The 22909-nt window shown below is 46.4% G+C and overlaps 1 protein-coding gene across 3 annotated transcripts in view; it reads left to right on the top strand.

The window, feature by feature from the left end:
• The window catches only part of LOC143819254 (biorientation of chromosomes in cell division protein 1-like 1), a 54065-nt gene that overhangs the window by 15649 nt on the left and 15507 nt on the right, over positions 1-22909 (top strand). For all 3 annotated transcript variants that reach the window (XR_013224885.1, XM_077300670.1, XM_077300669.1), the window contains exons 5-13: positions 835-978; positions 2299-2468; positions 7643-7757; positions 7952-8096; positions 8402-8477; positions 10419-16338; positions 18119-18186; positions 19008-19077; positions 22650-22723. Coding sequence is in view for 2 of the 3 variants with exons in the window: in XM_077300670.1 (XP_077156785.1) it covers positions 835-978; positions 2299-2468; positions 7643-7757; positions 7952-8096; positions 8402-8477; positions 10419-16338; positions 18119-18186; positions 19008-19077; positions 22650-22723 (6782 nt within the window). In the remaining variant the exon portion in view is untranslated. The remainder of the gene's footprint in view (positions 1-834; positions 979-2298; positions 2469-7642; positions 7758-7951; positions 8097-8401; positions 8478-10418; positions 16339-18118; positions 18187-19007; positions 19078-22649; positions 22724-22909) is intronic.

The following is a 22909-nucleotide window of genomic DNA, read 5'->3' as shown; positions in this document are numbered from 1 at the left end:
CACTAACCCCCTCCAAACCGCCCCACGTTAGCTGAGGGACCTCAGGTTGCTAATATGGGAGTGAGGCAATCAGATCATTCAGATGAACCCAGGGAGCCCAGATCTAATGTCGGGACCATCCGCCCTGGCCTCAACCATATGCCTGGCAGAAGAGCTCCGTCTTGCAGGCCCTGCGGAAAGCTGTTAACTCCAGCAGGGCCCTTAGCTCTTCTGGGAGCTCATTCCACCAAGATGGGGCCAGGGCCAAAAAAGCCCTGTCAGTTGGGCCCTCCAATTGTCAGTCTGGGGGAAGGGGCCTATCGGCACCCTTCCTCATCCCAGACAGGGCCTGCCCTCGGGGCCCTTACTGCTTTATTTAATCCGCTCCGCTAGGAGCGGTTAAAGATAATTGTGCCGGGCGTGACTGAAAACGCTGTGCCCCAATTAAATAAATCTTGGCAACTCTGCACTTCAAGAAGCATTGTTCAGGAGAGGGGGGTTCATTTATAATGTAATGGTAAATTTTCAAGTTCAGACATCTGCTTAGCTAATTTATATGCTGTATTGGAGTTATACATTTATAATTCTGTAACATTGCAAGTGGCAACATCTGCAAAATATTAGCAGTACATTTCCACATCCAAACATTGGAAACTAATACAGTGAACTTGGGGATGGTGAATATTGTGATATAATTTTTTGTCTATTGTGTTTCTGTTTAGTGCATCTGTTTCTCATTCGTGTCCTTAGTCATTTGGGAAAGCACTACTGCAGACTGTAGCCAGGAAGGGAAATTGGCAAAAAAAGGAAGCGGTATCCAGAAGTAGTAGTGATTTTTCTTTCTTTCCGAACTAGTTTTGGAGGATTCTGATGCAGAGATACTCAGTGATATCACAGTCAGTTCTGTGCACACCAGTGACCTTTCTTCCTTTGAAGAAGAGAGTGAAGAGGAACTTGTGCTTTCGGACAGCACAGAAGAAGGAGAGATTGTTTCTGATGGTAAGTTAAGTTTCAGAGACACACTGGAGTTCTTTGCCAATAGAACCAAGGAGATGTTAAAATACACACCATTTGCTAGGTCTGAATAGCAGTGCTTTATCAGGGTCCAGAGCAAATGTACAAGTTGAACCAGGCCTGGTGATCTCCCCTGTTAGATGTGAGTCAGATCTATCCTGGTCCAGTCCTCTGTGGGTGTATACACCTTCTGTGGGTGTATGTAAAAGTGAGCCCAGGTGTGCTCCTTGAGGTACCCAAGCTAACATTCACTTGGAACACAGAAGCCAAGTAGATGGGATGAAGGGGCTCACGCAAAATCCCTGAAGATATGCATGGCTGTGGTCTGAACTGCAATTGTCCTTAATCAGTTAACCCTGTTGTATTACTGACAATGCCAGTGGAACATTTTAGGATAGTGTATAGCATAGCATAGAGGTTATAGTGCCTGACTGGGATATCGGAAACTCAGGTGGAAGCTTGCTGGGTGACCTTGGGCCAGTCACAAAACCTCAGTCACATAGCCTACCTCACAGGGTTGTAGTAGGGATAAAATGGAGGAGGAGAGAACAATGTGAGCTGCTTTGAGTCTCCCTTGGGGAGAAAGGTAGGGTGTAAATAAAGTAAATAATATTTCACTTTAGCTGTAGTCATGCTTAAGTCTATTCTTCTGTTCATCCACAATGGCTTTTAGATACATCTGTTACTTTGGAATTCACCTTGATGGGTGACTCAATATTTTGCTTGATAAAGTGGCCAAGAAGGAACTAGGCACAAAGTCCACATCAGAAGCTCCATGGTCCATCATTCAGAGGCAAAGTCAGGTTTGTCACAAGGATGGATGCAGAGCAGACATCAATTTCCTGCATTGGATCCTGCACATCTTTTCCCATTGATGCCATCCACTGTTGGGGCAGAGTTAGGAGCCCTGTTGTCCCTGTGAAGCTTTACCTGTTGTCCCTCCACGGTGATTGCAAACCTCTCCAAGCACAAGTGGTCAGCCCATTTTTTAAGAAGTTATTTCCAGGGCTTTACAGTGTCAGTTTTGTTTTTGCAGTCGTATAATCAGGGATGAGTACAACATCTTTTTAGGTCTTTTTAGCTCTAGAAGGATTGATGCTTTAAACGTGTTTGATACTGCTTGACTGGTCAGTGGACCGAATCTTTGTTGCTGTCTGATGCCCGATTAGAAGGCCCCTAAGGGAGGGCCAGAGAAGCAGCATTGCTCTTATGGAATATTGTGCATGTCACAATCAATCTCGTCCTTCATCTGTATTTAAACTTGACTTTTTCTATATTGCCTTTATTCTCTTCCCATTGCTCTAGAAGAAGAAGAGGAGCACAGCCAAATTAAAACAAGACCAGAGGCTGGGGAGCCTAATGATAAAAAGCCAAAATCTGGCCGACATGCTTATGTCCATAAGCCTTACCTTTATTCCAAATACTATAGTGATTCTGATGATGAACGAACTGTAGAGCAACGTCGCCAATCTGTTGTAAGTTTGATTACGTATCATTTATTTATTATTTACAAATGTACATGCCACAAATTTGCCCTCATCAGGGCCTCTGAAGCAGATTATTGTTTTTGTTATTATTGATATTTATTTAGATTTGTATACCACAGGGCGGTGAGCATCATAGTGTAGTACAAAGTTAATATATATATATAATACAAAATTTAAACTATACTAAAAATGTATCACATAAAATTTTCAAATTTACCACAGTATTAAAACATTCAATCATAATTACAGTTGCCCAGTAGAGCTCGTTCCAGTTATTCCCGTGACTGTGTTGATGGCAATTTTGGAGGGCCCAGTAAATGTTGGAGATCCATGACCCCAACCAAAAGCTTGGCGGAAGAGTTCCATTTTGCTGGCCCTGTGGAACTGTGTGAGTTCTAACAGGGCCCAGATCTCCTCTGGGAGCTCATTCCACCAAGGGGGGACCAGGACAGAAAATGTCCTGGCTCTGGTTGAGGCCAGACGTACTTTCTTGGGGCCAGGCTTCATTAGCCATTTGGAGGTAGCCAAACGTAGTGCTCTTCAGGGGATGTAGACAGTAAGGGTTCCCACGGATGAACCACTGCTTCCTTTAACCCCTCTGGGAATTCTGTTGAGTGGGAGAGGTCAAAGATCTCTCATAGCTCTTTTTAAGGAGCCATGAGGGGCATGCGTCCAGCGGGCATGTGGTTGGCCTCACCGAATATAGCACCTTTTCCACTTCAGTCAGCATGAGCCATCTGAAGCCATCAAAAACAGCTGGCAAAGGCCACCGAGGGGTCTCTAGTTCTCTTTCTATATCAATCATTGGGGGAAGGAGAAGATCACAGCAGAATACCGAGATTTATCAGCAAAATAGCTCGCAAATGCCTCACAACTAATCTCCAATTGACTATTATTTTGGTGCCCTCCTTTCAGGGCTGTAAGTGACTGAACTACCCTAAGCAATTGTGCTGGGTGCGAGCTCACTGATGCAATGAAAAGTAATACTCACATTTTACTATTTTCACTGCCATCTCATAGGCTTTCATAAGCATCCTATAAGATGTACTGCTTCATTTCAAGTTTTCCTCCAAATTCGTCTCAACTCTTGCTTCCTTTCAAGGAGCTCCTCTGTAGGCCAGGGGACATCTGGGAGCAATCTTCTCTATGGCAGCCAGCATCTGGTTGTTCCAGTCACTGACTAATCCATCAAACGAGACACCAGGAAGCATTTGGCCCTGTAGAGCAGGGGTAGTCAACCTGTGGTCCTCCAGATGTCCATGGACTACAATTCCCATTTGCTGGCAGGGGTTCATGGAAATTGAAGTCCATGGACATCTGGAGGACCACAGGTTGACTACCCCTGCTGTAGAGCATTCAGAAGTCCTCCTGGGTCCATAGGTCTCCACAGCGAGCTGAAATCTGCTTAGTGCCCAACTGAGGCAGGGGTGGCAACTGAAGCCAGACCTTCAGACATAGTGATCTGACCGTGGAACGGCACTAGCCACCATCAGTTCCACTTCCAACTTGCACCGAAGATTAAATCCAGGGTGTGGCCTGCTTGATGTGTGGGACGAACAACAAACTGTGAGAGTCCTTGCATTGCCGTGGAGAAGACCAGCCTCAAACCATTCTCAAAGGATGGTAGCTCAGCATGGACATTAAAGTCCCCCAAAAGTCCACGGAACAGTAATGTCCAGGCTGCCACCACCTCTAGTAGGGATGACTGGGCATCTGGTGGAGAGTTGGGCAGACGATATGCCACCCAGATTGGGAAGCTCTCGGCTGAGTCCCACCCAAGGCCAACACATTCAAGGCCTGGCATCACTGGTGCAGGGAGTGCCTTGAAGGAGCAATCCTCCCTGATCAGTATATCCACCCGCCCCACACACACACGCATACACGTCCTGAAATCTGTGACTGATGGTGGATGGAATACCCAGGTCGTGCCAGTTCCTTCAGGGTGACAGTTTTGGTCTCCCTCACCCAAGTCTCTGTCTCGCACACCAGGTCAACTACTCTATGAAATATGATTGTAGAATGGAAGCGTTGTTTTTAATTTTAACGAGCCGTAATGTTTTTAACGAGCCGCAAGGGAGTGGCGGGCTATAAATCTAATAATAATAATAATAATAATAATAATAATAATAATAATAATAATAATAATAATTGACTTGGCATTGCACACCGTCCATGTCAGAGGCGGGTTATTAACCTTAGCCTCCTCCCCTGCATCAGGAGGGATGGTATGGAGATTAGAAGGGGTTCGAGCATATCCGTATCTGCCCCTTCCCCCTGCATCCTTCTCTTGTATCTCCATGATTGTATTGCCCAACTCCTGCAAAGCATCCATATTTCCTCTCATGGTTACTGCCTTTTCCTTCTTTCCTATACTTATACACTTAATTCTTATGATTTTATACCCTTCCTATGTCCTTCTGCTCCCTAATTGTCACTCGCTGTACACTTCCCCCTCTTACAGCTTTCCACTTCCTAACCCGTTAAAAACATCTTTTTATTTTATTTAACAAGGGTATTTTGGAGAGGTGCCAAAGTAATAGTCAGTTGGATATCTGCTGTGTGTAATTTGCAAGCTTCTACAGAGATAAAATCTTGGCACTCTGCCGCAGCCTTCCCCCAACGCTTAATACAGTAAGAAAACTACAGGCCGCTTGGCCGTCTTTGGGGGGTTGATTTGATCACTTCAGGTGTCAATCACAGGACAAGGTGGACATCAATGAGGCCCACCACATCTTAAGACAGCCCATGAGAAGGTGGGACGCCAACTCAGGAAGATAATACATCTCTTCCTGACATTAGGGAAGGAGGCAGTGGTACATCCTGTATTGAAGAAACCACCACTAGCTCTATGGGAGTCCACTAGCTACTGCCCAGTCTCTCATTTGCTTTAGGATGCTTAGGGCTAATCCTGCGTTGAGCAGGGGGTTGGACTAGATGGCCTGTATGGCCCCTTCCAACTCTATGATTCTATGATCATTTAATGCTTCTGGGGAAGATGGTGGAGTGAGCAGCTGTGGATCAGCAGGTGGCATTCCTGAATGAAGCTTTGGTCCTGGACCCGTTCCAATCCAGCTTCCAATCTGGCCAATGGATGGAGACCATGCTGCTTGCTCTGACAGATGATCTCCGATGCCCGCTGGACCAGTCGGGCTTCTGTCCTGGCCGTGGGGTCACCTTGGTGGATGATCTCTGGTGCAGGCTGGATCAAGGCGGTTTGGCCATCCTTGTGATGCTCGATTTGTTGGCCATTATTTGCCATGGTCAACCATGAGTTTGTTGGCCCATGCCACGCCGAGGCCGGGATTCAATGCCTGTGCTTCTTTCTCGGGAACCGGACACAGAGGGTGGCAGTGCGAGAGGAATTATCGTGCCCTTATCAACTCCTTTGTGGGGTCCTACAAGTGGCGATATTCTCCCTATGTTATATAACATCTTTATGTGCCCTCTGGAGTTATGGGCTAGAGTGTCATCAACATGCAGATGACACTCGGCTCTATCTCCTCATGGACAACCACCCAAACTCTCCCTGGATACATTTGCCAGAGGTTTGGAAGCTGTTACTGGATGGTTAGAGTAGAGTCACCTGAAACTCAACCCCAAAGACGGAGATCCCGTGGCTGGGCAGAAAGGTGGCAGATCAGGAAGTCGGCCTACCAACCCTTCCCTTAACATCTTGTCCTCAGCCAGGAATCTGGGGGTGATTCTGGATACCTCCCTTTCTATGGAGGCCCAGATTGCAAGAGTAGCCCACATTTGCCAGGTGAGGCTACTGGCATCCTATCTTCCCGTACTGTCTAGCTACAGTGATACATGCAACATCACCTCTAGGTTAGATTTCTGTAACTTGCTCTGAGTGGTCGTATCCTTGTCCTTGACCTGGAAACTTCAGCTGGTGCAGAATGCAGCTGCCAGGATCCTCACTGGTACATCTTGGAGGCCCCATATCCAGCCTGTGCTGAGGCAGATGCATTGGTCAGGTTCAAGGTTTTGGTGTTGATCTTTAAGGCCATCTGTGGCTTGGGCCCTGCCCATCTGAGGGACTGCTTGTCTCCTTATGCCCCCCGCAGAACTCTCTGCTGTACAGGTGCTAATCTACTGGGGGTCCCTGGCCCCGACCTGGTGGAATGAGCTCCCAGGAGAGCTGAGGGCCCTGATGGAGCTATTAGAGTTCTGCGGGGCCTGCAAAATGGAGCTCTTCCACCAAGTCTTTGGTTGAGGTCAGAGCCAGGCTATGTGGTAACATCCAGTGTACCCCACCCTGGGGGGGGGTAGAAGGCTCCGGGGATGGGAAGAGGGTCTATACTGCCAATCCTACCTTATCTTTTAACTTATGCTCTGTTGTTCTATTACCAGATGGAGTTTTTATCATGTTTTATAGGGGTTTTATATTGTACCCCACCATGAATCCCCAGAGACTGGTGGACTAAAAATCAAATCAATAAATAAATAAGGTGGATTGGCACTGATGATACTTCTCAATCTGACAACAGCATTCAATGTTGTCGACCATGAGTTTCTTGCTTGCCGCCTTGTCAACGCCAGGATGCAGGGGAACAGCCTTACAGTACCTGATATCTTTCAAGATTGAGGACAGAGGGTGGCCATTGGGGAGAACCAATCACACCATCAAATGTTCCATAAGGTGTGATTCTCTCCCCAATGTTATTTAACATCTTTATGCGTCCCCTCGCCCAGCTGGTTCGGAGCTTTGGGCCTGGATGTCACCAATATGCAGATGACACCCAGCTCTATCTCCTGGTGGGCAGCTGGCAGGGTATATCCCGCCCCCAATTCTTTAGCCAGATGGTTGGAGGCCATGGCAGAGAGACAACAATTAAAACCAGAACTAAAATCAACATACAAAAACATTAATAAACAGCAATTAAAACTTTAGGAAGGGAGTGCAATTCCATCTTTTAGAGTAGATTTCCTTTTAATGTTTGAATACCTAGGCAATGAAGTGCAGGCTCAAAGTCATATAACATACCTTGAGTGTGCGAAGAGCAGCTGCACGATGGTCATGAGTGAAAGGACCCATCACACACTGCTTGTTCAGCCTACTTTCCCCGCTGGTGGCAAACACTGCAAGTGGCCTTGTGGAAAAGGCCTCAGGCCCCTTTCTGGCCATGCCTGTAACGCTGTCCCCTTCCTGTTGTCTCCAGGCTAAAGAAAAAGAAGAGAGACTTCTAAGGAGACGTCTTAACCGAGAAAAACTGGAAGAAAAGCGGAAACAGAAAGCTGCAGAGAAAACAAAGACCTTGAGAACCAACAACCAAGGTGCTGTGGGGGTTTTGTTTAAACCAATACTCCTTGGGCTGTATTTCAGTTAACATGGTCTTGTTTGTCTCTACCATTTGGTTTTGTTTTTGTAAAAGAGAGAAATCCTGTTTGACCTCTAAAATGTTTTTCTGGCCATCGAGAGAGTCATGTAAAAAGAATTGCTGTTCAGGTTTTTGACTCTGTTGTTTTAGGCAAAAGTGGACAGAACGCCGAAGAGTCTTGCAGCAGAGGCCTCGATTCAAAAGCGGGCGGGGCCAGCATGAAAGATGTGCTGAAAGAACAGAGGTTCTTGGAAAAGAAGGTGGCCTTAAGCAGGAAAAGGAGGAGGGAGTCAAGGTACTCGTTCCTTTTCTCATATGGGAAATTAAACTGCATTACTGTTTCCCATATTTAAATGAAAATAGATGTGCTTTTCGCAGGCTGTGTGCGAGAATCACTGGAGAAAGATACTGCTTGCCTGATACAAAATGGCAAATAGGTTTTCCTAAAACTCTCCAAATATGAATGCTGGCAGGGGCTCATGGGAATTGTAGTCCATGGACATCTGGAGGGCCGCAGTTTGACTACCCCTGCCCTAAACCATTTACTAAAATCAAAAGGATATCAACAATTAGAATTGCTTCCTCTTTTGCCTGTTTCAGACATAATGATGAAGGTGGGAAGAAGAAATACGAACAGCCAGAAGAAGATCTCAAAGAACCCCAAAAGACAAATGAAGTATGTCTTCTATTATAATTTTGTAAAGCTACAATCTTGTAATTGTCAGGGGCGTGTTGGCAGGGGCTCAGGGTAAGTGTAGTCCATGGACATCTGGAAAGCCACAATTTGGCCACCCCTGGGATAGAGAAAATCAGTATATAAGAACCAACCCTTCTCCTTCTTCTATCACTGCATCCTCTGGCAGAGAATTCCACTTTTTAATCACTCTCTGTGTAAAGTAGTATTTCTTTTTGGCGATCTTGAAGGTACTGCATCATTAGCGTCATTGAACGTCCTTGAGTTCTAGTATTTTGGGAGGGGGAGAAAAATGTCTGTCAGCTGTTTCCACCCACTGTTTAATTTTATAAACCTCTTACCACATTGCCCCTTAATTGCATCTTTTCTCAACTGAAAAGTCCCAGACTCTTCAGCTTCCCTTGTAGGGAAGGTGCTTATCATCTTGGTTACTGTACTCTGCTGTACTTTTTCTGGTCCCCTTGCTGATTCCCACTTTGTCCCTGTGCTGAGGATCCACTGACCCCCCCCCCCCCCCACACACACACACACTTCGAGGAGTGTCGGTTGGCTACTGCAAGAAGAGGGAATTGGTGGAAACTGCTGTCCCCTCGTAAGAAGGCTTAAAAGCCATTAAGTCTTCAAAACGCATTTGGACACAGGGCACTATTTCTTAGATGGTTTCAATACTAAACGTTTTATTGACTTTTCCCTGTATGAAAGTAGAATTCTTAGCTATTTCATGAAATGAGCAGTCTGTTCAAATAATGTCTTTCCTTGGCCCTTACAATAATCAGAAATTTCTTCTAGAATTCAATGAGTAGCACGTTTTCCTAACTTGCATTTTCCTGTTAAAATGTTGGCAGTATTTTGCTTGTTCTGTCTATGTATGAAAGGTAATAGTGCATTCTCCTTGAATGAATAGATGGAAATGGGATGTGGTTTGCTTTGCGGGAGATGAACTTAATTCCAGTCTCCACACTGGTGAGCTACAGCCAAAGCCGGGCCTTTGAGGGGGCATCTTCAGCAGAAGATGCCTTCTCTTGTTGCCACCCAAAGTTAGTCTCACCCCTGTTGGAGAGAGGCTGTGGCAACTTCCACTCTATGGCCCCACAGAATGAGCTACAGATGTAGCACTACCACTTGATCCTGGTGTTGGCTTAAGCTAGGCAGAGGTCAAGACTGGAGTTTGGCACTGTAGGTGGATCAGAGCAAAGACAGGCAACAAATGAAACACCCAAAGTTAACTGATAGAAAACAGGCCAATGAATCAGCATCTGGAAAACAGGGATGGAGCTGAATTGATTATCTGCTATCAACATTTTGGAGGTGGGAGAGAAGAAGAATATAATCCATCTGTGACACTGCAGATTTCCTTCATTGATTATTTAAAGCTAGAAATCAAGCCCGCTGTATGCTTAATACAGCAAGCGCTAGCATCGTTTCCCCCCCCCCCCAGCATGGCGGCGCCCCCTCCCCCCTGGGAGGGTGTCGGGAAAGGAGTAGGGTCCCTGCTCCTTTCTCAGGCGGGGAAGCCTCGTTTCCCACCCCCCTCCCACCGCAGGCCCCAGCTTCTTGGCTGGGAAAGGAGCAGGGCCGCCACGTCTCCGACGCGACATTCCTGACCCTTTCCCTGACGGGAAGGCTCGCTTGTCGGCGCCCTGCCACCCCTGGCTCCAGGTACCTTGTTGGAGCCAAGCTCCAAGGCAAGTGTGTTCTTGTCATGGCGGCAGGCGGGCGAGTTAGTGGGCTGGGCAGGCAGTCGTGGGCCAAGGGCCAATGGGCTCTGTGCCCCATCCTGGACTCTGCCCACCCCCCTTGCCCTTACTGCTTTATTTATACCACTCCCGCGGAGCGGTTACAGGTAGTGAATGATGACAGTGATGCAGCGTAGATGTATCTAGCAATTTTTTGCATTCTCTAATAATCTGTGTTTTCTTGTAGAGTGGTGAAAAGCTGTCTTCAAAGGAAATGAAAGCAAGTCAAGGCAAAGCTGAAATGAATAAACTTGTTAGAAGAGCTTCAGAGTCGGTTCAGTCAACTGAAGAGAGCAAAAGTGATTCCAAAGTAGAAAGAGAACACAAAAGGAGAACTTCTACCTGTCTTCAGCTGGATGCAGCCCAACATGATGCGGGCACCAAGGATCTAAAGGCTCACAGTGATAGGTCAGAGGCCAACCCAGAAGAACTTCAGAAGCAGAAAAGTGTACTTAAAAATGAAAAACATATTAAAAAGGAAGACTTGGAACCCCAGAATTTCAAGAGCATACTCAAGAAAGATGCTAGGTCTTCAAAAGAGAAAAATGAAAAAGAGAGGACTCTTTCTGAAGATAAACCATTAACAAAGCATAAATATAAAGGAGATGGTGTTCATAGAGCAGGTGACGAGGCAGAAAATGTGCCATCTGAGAAAGGCCTCAAAGTCGAGGAGAACAATCAGAAGCATAATCAGTTGACAAAAACTCTGTCAGGTGAAAGGAAAAATAAGCACAGAAGTGAAAGGAAACCATCAGCAAGCAACAAAGAAGTGAAAAATGTTTCTGAACCTGTTTCTAAAAACGAGGACAGTTCACGTAAAGAGAACAACAAGAAATCTAGACATATTTCTACAGAAAAATCCAGGGCGGAACATAAGAGCAAACGGTCGTCAAGTGATCATCGGCCTCAGAAGGAGTCTCAGAGCACTGCATCAAAGCCACACAGTTCTACAACGTCGTCAAAGAAAAATGAAAGTTATTTAGAAGATAAGGATCGACATGATGCAGAGTCCACTAGCTTGGACAGTGCTTTAAGACAGGGCGACAGTATTCACAAAGACAGGCGAAAAGCAAAAAGTATCTTAGAAGGAAGGCTCTCGATAAAGTCCAAATCTAAAAGTCATAGCAAACAAGCCAAAGGGCCAGAAAATGAATTACAAGAAAGTTGTTCCAAGCAGGAATCTGGGCAGAAATCAGAAAAAGAAAAGAATGCAGAAGAAAGTGAACTTGATAAGCATTTTAAATCCAAGAATGAAAGTAGAGTATTGGAAGACAGTTCTGTGGAGTTGGAGCCTGAAAGTGGAGTGCATGTCATGAGTACTTCACAAAAGGATTCTGGTCACAGAATTAAGCTGCAGTTGGCAGACAAATCATCTACAAAAGAGAAAACTAAAAGTGACAAGGATTTCAGCAGTTCCAGGCTGGAAAGGAAATTGTCAGCAGAAAGTCACAAAACCAGAAGCTTGAAGCATGGTAGTAAGGAAATGAGAAAGAGAGAGGAAGAGAACAAGCTGGAAGACAAAGGTGTTAAACAAGTGGACAGTCAGGCCAGGGGGCAAGAAAGCAATCAGTCGGCAGATAAAAAAGCTGGTAAAAGATTAGCTGGGGAAAATAGGAAAGGAAGTTTGTCTTCCCTGGACAAGGGTACGGGAGAAGAAAAGACATCAGCAATTGCATCTGTAGGTAGCTCTTTCCCAGCTTCTCAGAACATAGACTGGACTAGTAGTCACAGATCACATTCTGAGCAACACCAAGAGCCAATGGAGATTGAATTGGAACAGCCTCCTAGTGAATCATCTCATCAGGCATCTCCAGTAGAAGAAAAAAGCAGTAATTATTCACAGGAGACTAAATTTAAAAATGCAGCGAAAGAGCAAACGCATCCTAATTCAGCGCATGAGTGTAATCAATCCGATCGTTCCAAAGAAAGAGTATCAGAACCTTCCCTTTCAGGTCACAGTCCTGCCAAGCAAAAGGATGAAAATATTCCCCAAAAGGAAGAAGATGGACTGAGAGAGATAAACGATCATGCTTCCAAGAATGTGGAACCTACTGAGCGAGAGCCATATCATGGGATGGCTTGGCTTCAGGCAAGTGATCATCACTCACTCCCTTCTCATGAGGACAATGAGAAGTTAAAATCCCAAGGAACGCCTGAGGGAACTACTCCAGCACAGAACTCCCTTAAAAATGTGATTGATCCAAGCAAAGAAAGCAGTTCTCTAACAAAGATTTCCTCAATAGAAGAGGGTAACAATCTTGCAGAAATCACAAACCCCCTGATTAGTGTATCTGTGGAGGAATATGGTGCTTTAGCTACGCCTTGTATTAAAGATGCCATTTCTGACAGTAAAACAGAAGATACTGTTAAAATGGATCAACATGATGCTGTTGTGCCTGGCAGTAATGTGAATGGAGGTGCAATAGATGACATAACCATTGAAAGTAGAGGTGAAGCTGCATATTTAAGTAGTGAACAAGTAGCTGGAGATAATATAGACATTCAGGAGAGCATTGTGCAAGGAAGTGTAAGAAGTATATTAACTGATATGACACAGAATAATAGTCTGAACAACCTGGTGATTGTTGGCGGATGTGTCCATACAAATGAATCGGAGTCCGCCATCTTGGAGAAATTAGAAAGAGACAGTCCAAGTGATGGTCCTTCTGGAAGGGAAGACCGGCATGTGACAGTGTGCAAAGCCAACAGTAAGGAAGATCACAGTGCTGTAACAGAATCCTCTTCAGGATCGCCGCTTGAGAACATTTCGGAAGAAGGAGGCAGTGCTCATGCAAGTGGCATCATGGAAGATAAAAATGAAACCAGTGTTGTGGGTAGCAGTGTAGGGGGCAACACGCGTGGAATCTGCCACAGCATGGAGACTTCCGATGCAGCCGTTATAGGAACCAGCACAGAGAGAAGTGCCGGAAGCATAGCAACTGCCACGAGTACGGAAGGAAACCGTGGCGAAGGAAGCTCCTCTGTAAACTTGCAAAGAGAAGGCGATGCGATTATTTCTTGCTCCGAAGAGAAAGGGAAGGCTACTTTGATCTGTACGAGCATCGAAGCGGATGAAGGTTTCCACGTCGGCACCTGGACCAAAACCCAAGAAGGGCCCCATGTTGTGAGCGGACAGGACTATGGCGAATGCACGGTCACTGCTGCTGAGGAAAGCGGCGTTGGTGTCACTGAAGGGCTTGCGGCATGCGAAAGCTCCTTAACCAGTACAAAGGAGGAGGACAGTGATGAATGCGCTGCAAATTATGTGGAAGAAAGTAGTAAACAGCTCAGCAACAAAAGCAGTGCAGAACTGGAGCAAAATCCAGATAACGTTGAAACAGAAGAGAAAGATGATGCTGTGACCAGCGCAGGCTCCGAAGGGCGGCGTGCGGCCTCTGCTTCTCGGGGTACGAGCCGTTTTGACAGTGCCACGACTGGCATTGGTGAGCTGGAAGGTGACGGGGCTGTCACCAGTGCAGGCTCCGCAGATCGGGGTGGCTCTCTGCACAGTGACCATCCTGATGAATTTCAAACGAACACAAGTGGGGCCGGGCAGGTTAAAGCCGCCGAAGGCGCCGTGACCTGTACAGGTGCAGCAAGAGGAAGCGTGGGCTTTGCTGTCTGCTCCGTCACCGGCACAGACTCTCAGGAAGACAGTGTGGTGACTGAGACAGGTGCCAGGTTGGAGGCCAATGATTCCGTGACGGGAACCCAAGCCGACAAGAGCGAAGACGTCGTGTCCGGTGAAAGTGCCGTCACCAGCACAGGCATAACGGCAGAAGACGGCCCTGAAGCCGCGGCTGCTTGCACTGGCTTGGAGGACAGCAATGAAGGTTTTTCCGTTTCTTTAGGCATCCAAGAGAAATACGAGCATGCTACGGAGAGTACAGAAGCCGCGGCTGAAACAAATGCCACCGAGGTTAGCCGAGGCTCCTGTGACGATGAAGGTTTTGTGACCAGCACAGGGGCCAAGGAGGAAGACGAAGAAGGTGAAGACTTCGTTACCAGCACAGGAAGAGGCAATGAAGAAATGGATCATGCCACAGGCTCTATGGTTGCTGAAGAAGCTGAAAGGACAGCAGGAAGTGGGAATTCCTCCATCTGTCAAGCTACAGGCCAGCTTGAAACAGAGTTAGGGATCCTGACCACAAATACAGGGGCAGGTACTGTTGACAGCATGACCCACTTAGGGGAAGAAACCAAGAGTAGCAGCCACAGCACCAAGGGAATTGTTGAAAGTAGCACCACTAGTGTTCGTTCAGGCAATGAAAATGTTCTGGGCTTCATCACAGAAAAGGAGGAAGAGTCTGCAGATAAAGAGAAATATGAATTTGGCACAATCAGTACAATCTCAGATCAAAGTACAGACCAAACTTCTGCTGTGGGAGAGAAGAATGAAAATGCCACATCTTACTTAGACAGTATGAAATGTGAAGGCCAGATCGTTAGAATAGAAGAGACCATTCCTTCCGTTTCTGAAGACAGTAAAGATGAAGCCGAGACCATCTCTACCAGTGTGGCCAGTGTATGCCTTTCACTTCCGCATTGTTCTTCCAAACTCATGGAGCAGACCTCTGCCACAAACAACGATAAGACCACAAGTTTAAGTAGAGAAGAATTCGAGGCCCCAATGTCTAGCACGGCCGTTGACTCGTGCCTGAGTCAAGATGGAGCTGTTACACCGAATAAGGTTTCCACAAGTGTGTTGGAAGAATTTGAAGCCCCTATGCCTAGTGCAATCACAGAAGATGACAAGAGTCAGTTTGCTACTGGAAGAGCAGTCGAAATGACCTCAACCAATGTGGAAATGCAAGCCATTCCCATGCCCAGTGTATCCAGGGGAGAAGCTGACAAAAGCCATGCAGCTGACCAGAGCCAGGAGGAAAGAGATGAGTGCACTGTGATTTCCACAAGCAATGAAGATCTAGAGGCTCCTCTTTCACACACGGGCACAGAAGATTTGAATCCACCCTTTGCTCACACAGCCCTAATCTCAACAAGCTCTGCAGAACATTTGGGGATTTCTGTGTCTCCTGCAACCACGCAAGAATTGAATCCAGTTTCCGAAACAGGAACAGAACAAAGACTTGAGTCTGTCTCTATTTCTACCAGTACGACAGAAGGGGTGCTGCTGCCTGCAGAAATCGGAGAGAAGGGTGATGGTGCCATAGGCTGCCCAGGTGCAGCAGAGGAGGACAGAGCTATTCAACCAGGCGATCCTGTGGGCCAAGAATTGGAACTGGCTGTTCAAAACACAGTAAAAAGCATCCAAGGTGCTACAGTTTGTGTTGAAGAGGAGACAAAGCGTGACACCTCTGGACAAAATGTCGCCAGTATCAAACCTGATGTGCGATTGGTTGCCTTGAATATGGAGAATCCGGAGGTCACTGCAGCAGTCGCTGCCAGGATGGTAGAAGAATGTGATAGTGTCTCCAACAGTTCTGCCTTAGGGGATTCTCTGCTTGCTTTTGAAAACACAGAAGTAGGTGACGAAAGGAATGTTGTGTGTGCCGAAGAAGCAGACCATTCCATATCTTCAGCCCCAGAAGAAGACAAGGACATTTCAGTTGTGGTTTGTGAAGAAAGTCAAAGTTCCTGCCAGGAGGAACTTCAGATGACTTTGACAGGAGAATCGGTGGCATCTGAGACCAGAGAGGACACTGAAAAACCGGAAACTGTTGCAAGAACCGGGGAATCCCTGAGTGCAGATGAAAACCCCTGCACAGAAATGTGTTTGGAGTCCTCTGCCAGTGGGGCACCGTCTGCTGAAACTGTCCTGCTTCTCCAAGAAGATGCACTCCATAATGAAGCCACCTTAAGCCCTTCCAATATCCACTTGGAACAAGAAAGAGAAGATAAAAAATTGTTAATAGACAATGTTAAGCATAACCCAGTATTAAAAACTGACCTTTCTGGAAAAAGGGACCTCCCCAAGAGGGACTATTTGGCAGCATTGCCTGTTGAATTGGGGAGCAACTCTGAGAACGGCGCACTCCCTGCAGAAGCAGATCTGTGGACACAACATAGTTTGATCGATGCTGAAGCCAAAGTGGATGATAGTCATGAACCAGAAGCTGCTCCTCAAAACAGCTTAGGACTTCATTCTGGTGAGCTCTCCTGTTTTTTAAATATAATATTATGAAGTTTCATGCTTGAATATTTCTATTTTGAAGACTTAATCAGCTGTTAAAATGAATGACTGCTCTACCAAATAGTCATGTAAAGGCACAAAGCTAAATGCATATTGGGCAGGATACAAACAGCTTCTGCACATCAGGGAGTATGCAATAAAGTACATAAAGGTACTTTATGCAAGCACCGGGTCATGTCTGACCCTTGGGGTGACGCCCTCTAGCGTTTTCCTGGCAGACTCAATACGGGGTGGTTTGCCAGTGCCTTCCCCAGTCATTACCGTTTACCCCCCAGCAAGCTGGGTACTCATTTTACCGACCTCGGAAGGATGGAAGGCTGAGTCAACCTTGAGCCGGCTGCTGGGATCGAACTCCCAGCCTCATGGGCAGACAGCTTAGCAAGAAATTGGACTAAGCAAGTTTGAATGAAAAAGCTGGTTGACAAAAAAGCTCAGCTAAAACCAGGATTGAGGTTAGGACACCTTTGGTTGGTAATCACTGCTGCAGGATGAAGTACATAAAAGTACTTCATTAGGAGTACATATAATTGAGCATCTTATTTAAAAGTAGTTCAGGTATTCCCAAAACAGAGAGACTTGGCTCCCCCAGACTCAACATCCCCCTTTCATCCCAGATCGGCTTAGTGGAACTCCCAGACCAGCCTTGGAGCCCTTCCGTGAGCCACATCTACCCACTCCTGCTGTCCCCTGGAAATTCCTTCCGGTCAGCCGGGAACTGCAGCTTGCCATGATGGACGCAGGAGTCCAGGATCTCGGCCACTTTGTAGTGCGTATGCTCATCGATGAAAATGGGCATCAGTGTGTTGGGCGTTGGATGCCACCAGTTGGCAGGCAGGCTGTGTCTAAGCAAGTTGCTGGGAAAAACAGGATGCTCGTTTTTTAAATGTCTTTGGAAGACAAACCTCCCCTGTGACACTGTCAACAAGACACTTGACAGGGATCAACGAACTTCTTCCCCAGCTTGCGTGAGGGTTGCTGGTAGCAGAGCTGCTTGGTGCAAATATATGCCAGATCCCCTCCCCACTTGCCACAGAGGTTCAGGCAGGCAATTCTTATCAGCTCGTCAGCTTTTATGCCTTTCTTATCTGAAAATCCTTCTCCATGTACAAGAGAAACACAATAGGGGACTTGAATCTCATGGCTACACTCAACTAGTAACCTTGTGTTGGAGGAAGACCTCTTCGGTGATAGAATGGGGCCTCTCCTCCAGGCAAAGCTTCTTCACGTAATAGGGGAGAACCACTGGAGGTAAGCCAGACTTGTTTGTGAGCAGGGTTTGACAGCCAGCTTTTTCAGATAGGAGCCGCCTGATCCCAGACCTGTTGACTTCAAAACTCTAGGACAGGGGTAGTCAAACTGCGGCCCTCCAGATGTCCATGGACTACAATTCCCAGGAGCCCCCTGCCAGCATTCGCTGGCAGGGGGCTCCTGGGAATTGTAGTCCATGGACATCTGGAGGGCCGCAGTTTGACTACCCCTGCTCTATGATTAGGCTTATTTAGGAGAAAGCCTAGAAAAGCCACATATAAGTTTGATTATCTTTTATAAATATACCATAATAAAAATTGTGCGCCAGTTTTCCTACTTCACCTTAATAGGTCAAAGCATGGAGCAAAAGTAACTGTTCTAAGAAATAGTTGGCTCATTCCACTTGATAGCTTAATATTTTTGTAAGGTAATAAGATTAAAGCAGGTCAAGCCTTATTTACATGTTTAAATGACTCTCCTTTATTTAGACAGTGAAGAAATTCTTCCCATGGTGCCTGAAGAGCTGGACCGACAGTCTGACCTGGTGGCTGAAGAGGTATTTGAGATATTATGAGAATATTGTTTTCTGTACAGTTGTGCGCACTCTTCTTAGAAGGTGTGTATTTAAGGCCAATTTTCAGGAGAAAATGAAACTGATTTCAGCTTTCCAAACCCTTCAGTAGGTTTGCCCTGGCATATTGAATTATTGTGCCTGCTGTGTGATTTTAAGCAGAGTGTCACCCTTCTCAGCCCTTTGGCTTCAGAGGGCCAAGAAGGGTGCAGCTTAGTTTAGGATTCTGCTGTAAACCCTGTCCCAAGATCTCTCTTGCACATATTAGCGCAGTCTACTGAGGCATCGGAGATGCTCATTTCAGAAGCATTTTTTAAGTCAAAGCTTCATCTTTGCATTACACGACAAGAAAAGTATCTGAATTTGGGAAATATGAGTAGAATTCTATTTGTTTCAACATATATGCTGTAAGTTGGATACTTGTGTGTCTGAGCTATGGAAATAGGGGTGGAGTTTTAATTATTCTAGCGTACATGCTTGTTTGTGGATATTGTGAGGGCCTTTGGCCAATGAGGACATTTTACTACTACTATTATAGTACAAGCACAGAACTCACAATTGCAGGATATTGTTTCAAGTTATTTCATTGCTGGTATCAGGGACTGGAGCTGAGGCCCTCTGTATGCCGACCAGCTACTCCAGCCACTGAACTGAGCTTTAATCAAGGCTGTCGTGATACTGTCTCTCATTCGGTCTGTAGCAATCACCGCTGATCGCAGGACCGTGGCCGTTCACTCATAACAAGTTCTGCCTGCTGAATGGTAAATATTGCAGTATTTACATTGTTTCCCCCCTGGATTCTACAGGAGCTTCAAAGCAAGAGCCCGATAAAAGAAAATAAGCAGGAAGAAGGTCCTCCAGAAGAGATGGCCAAAGGTAAAGATATTTTTGAGGAAATAAATTACCCTTTTGTAGGCTAGATGCATAATTCATTCACATGGAACTCTTGGTTCCCAGTATTTGTGAACTCAGATGTCAGAGCAATTAGATGCAAAATAACTTGTTAGCAGTAGGAATAGAGACTGTCATCTAGTTCATCCTATAATTCCACTCCTAAATGTTCAGTTTAAGTAAATTAAGTCAATGGTAAGCAATGACATGGGTGGAAGGAAGCCAGCTAATCCTCATGTGGGACTAACAGGCTTCTTGGCTGTTGTGGAGATACTACACTGTAGCTCTGCTGTCCTTCTCAGAGTACATGTGCATCACAAGAGCCCATGCAGGATCAGACCAATGGTTCATCTTGTCCAGCATCCTGTCTCACACAGTGGGCAAACTGTGCCTCCAGCGGGCCAACAACAGGGCAGAGAGACCTTCCCCTGATGTTGCCCCTGGCTCAGGGATCCAGAGGACTAGTGCCTCTGTATGTGGAGGTTCCCCTCGGCCACCATGGCTAGTAGCCATTGAGGGGCCTATCCTCCATCTAATCCCCTTTTCATGCTGCTTATTACTGTGCGACATCTTTCACATTTTAATCACGTTCTGGCCAAGGCCTTCCTCTGCTGCTGGCTCCTGGCACCAGTATTCAAAGGTTGACTACCTCTGAACGTGGAGGTTCCCTTTAATCACCATGGCTAGTAGCCACTGAATCTATCTAATCCCCCTTGAAAGCTGTCTAGGCCTGTGGCCGTCCCTGCCTCCTCTGGCAGCAAGCCCCACATTTTAATCACTGGCTGTTGGTGATTCCCTGCTCAGAATATAAGTTTCTTCTTCCCTCACACGTAAAAATGCTGTTATTATAGCATCACATGTTTTCAAGGTGATCTCTCCATTGTGTTCTCTAAACTTTACAATATGTAACAAATGTTCAAAATTTGTAGCAGCGCTTTTCCTGTATTCAAGACATTTTAGATCACTCCCTTTACTTTACTCAGCCAAGGTTAAAAGGAAGTTGTTTAAAACAGGGGCAGTCAACCTGCGGTCCTCCAGATGTTCATGGACTACAATTCCCATGAGCCCCTGCCAGCAAACGCTGGCAGGGGCTCATGGGAATTGTAGTCCATGAACATCTGGAGGACCACAGGTTGACTGCCCCTGGTTTAAAAGACAAGACATGTTTTCTGTCAGCGATGCATGTGCATAGCAGACGCTGAGCCGAGTAATCCAAGATTCCCAGGAATGTAAATTCCCTGTCTCTGTTGAAGAGGCTAAGAACAAGCTCTGTAGCGCTTAAAGGCTGAAAGTTTCTTTTTATGAGTCCTTAACGTAGCAGCAATAAAGGGAACTGTGCACACATGTTAATTTCCTTTAATGAACCTACTTCTCACAGGGAACACTACATGCTGGTGGCCTTCTCTAATTTACAGTGCGGCATTACAGCAAGCTAGAATGTTAAACATTTTAAAGTGGAGATGGGAAAGTGGGAGCCATCGGCTTCCTGTCCTGTCGGTGTGTGATTTCTCAAGACAAAGCACTGCTCTCCTGAGCCAGTGAGCGACTAACAGTGCTGCTTAAAGAGCTCTTGCCCAAACCTCTCCTGTTGTTTGGGCCCAGGAGTCAGGAGGTGAGAGCCAGTGGACTGTGTGGGTAGAGTCAGGCAGTGTGCAGAGCGGCCATTGCAAACCTAAATGAAAGTGACAGGAAAGGACAGCTTTTTTTTTTTTTTGCAGGGAGGGGGTCATTTTCCTCCCTGCTTCAGTTGGTGCACTAGGCAAACTTTCTTGAAATTGGAAATTGCAGAAGGGAAAAATTAACTATTCCCCATTGGGGAAATTGGCAATTTCAGGAAGGAATAAAGTGGATGCAACATTTGCTTTTCTGTCAGACCACAACGACTTTGCTGCTGTGAAACGTAAAATGCCTCATGTACCGTATTTGCCGGCATATAAGACGGCTTTTTCCCTCTCAAAAACATGCCTCCAAGTGGGGGGGCCGTCTTATACGCCGGGTGCACTTCAGTCTGGATGTGGCGGCGGGCGGCTCCCCCCCCGACACTGAGCTCACGGCGGCGGCGGGCGGCGGCAGCTCTCCCCCACTGGACTCACAGTGGCGGCGAGCGGCGGCGAGCGGCTCCCCCCCACTGGGCGAGCAGCGGCGGCAGCTCCCCCCCACACTGGGCGAGCGGCGGCGGCGAGCGGCGGCGGCAGCTCTCCCCCACTGGGCTCACGGCAGGCTGCGGGCGGCGGGCAGCACCAGCTCCCCCTCACTGGGCTCACAGCGGCGGCGAGCGGCGGCAGCTCCCCTCCCCACTGGGCTCACGGCAGCGGCAAACTCCATATTTTGAGTGAAAATGTTGGGGGGTCGTCTTATACGCCCAGTCACCTTATACGCCGGCAAATACGGTATATAAATTAAGTTGGGTTGCCATTCTAGTCTGTCTACAGCAGAAGAAAAGCACTAGAGTCCAGAAGCTCCTTAGAGACTGACAACATTTGTGTCAGGGGAAGAGTTTTCAGGAATCACTGCTCCCTTCTTCAGGTAGAGCCAAATGGGTGGCCATGTTGGTCCATCTGTAGCAGTAGAAAAGAGCTAGAGTCCAGGAGCACCTTCAAGACTCACCAACTATGCGGCAGCAGAGGATGTTTTCAGGAATCACTGCGTGACTCATTGAATATCCTTCCCTGCCATAAGCATTGGTTAGTCTTAAGGTTCTTCTGGACTCTTTTCTGGTGTACATAAACACTGCATATAAATCATCATCTTCATCTATCTATATACATAAAACCGTGACTGTGACAGCGATCTGACAAAATGCTGAAGTTCCAAAGCCTCCTATTGGTGGAATCTACCCCCCCCCCCCCCGGGGCCAATGGCTGCCCTAGCTCAGGACTCTGTACCCTCTCCTCCCTTCAGGCCTGAAAAAATTCAAAAATTCTCCCATTCTCACAACAGTATCCTACTAAATAAAATATCCAATAGCTACATCAAAATCCATACTAGCATAATTAAAGTATACTCCAAATATTACATTACATACAAAGTATGCTTACCCAGTTTCACAGCAATATTTGTTAATGGGGGACCAGGTAGCAACATACAACTGTCTGACTCCCGTTTGTCTGCCAAAGAACAGGTGCAGAGCCCCTTCCTAAGCACAGAGTTGTGGGAAAGAGTTAAGTCATTCTTAAAGGTACATTCCCCAGTTCTCCCTAGTTTCTCTTTAGTCCAGACACTTTCTAGTACATTTTGCAATTTCACAAGAAACAAGAAAAGTCCAAGGGCAGGTTTAAGCCCATGGGTTATATAGTCGGTAAATAATGAATACAGTAACTTTCTCATAACAGCATTTTCTTGAAGTTAGTAGTGCCATACGGCTTAGAGTGAAGACCAAGAAATTTTAAGTCCCTTAATGAATGATTATTTTGCACAAAATGGCTTACCATAGGAGCGTCCATGACACGATTTCTTATCCTGGACAAATGTTCTAAAACATGTGTTGTTAAAGGACGTGTAGAAATGTCCGCATATGCCAAGTCACAACTTAATATAGTTTTGCTTTTGTGTTTTAGCTCTTGAAGCTTCAGAGACCATCATTGTAACTGAAGCAGTGAAAGTCCCATCTCCTGAGGAAAAGTCACCTGAGGTTTGTATTTATCTTTTCCTTCCTTTTTGTGTCTTAGCCTCCTGAAGAAAGGCATGTGACAGCAAGGGCGGAGAATGACTAATTCAGTTGGTGGCACCTAAGCAAAGACTTTTGTTGCTGTATTGTTGCTCAAAAACGAAAGCCCCAAAAACGGGATGGCTCATTCCTTAGAAGGACATTGCAGGG

The sequence above is a fragment of the Paroedura picta genome, chromosome 10, assembly GCF_049243985.1.
Source record: "Paroedura picta isolate Pp20150507F chromosome 10, Ppicta_v3.0, whole genome shotgun sequence".
Classification (NCBI taxonomy): domain Eukaryota; kingdom Metazoa; phylum Chordata; class Lepidosauria; order Squamata; family Gekkonidae; genus Paroedura; species Paroedura picta.
The sequence above is the reverse complement of the archived record's forward strand: the minus strand, read 5'-3'. Positions and strand labels throughout refer to the sequence as shown.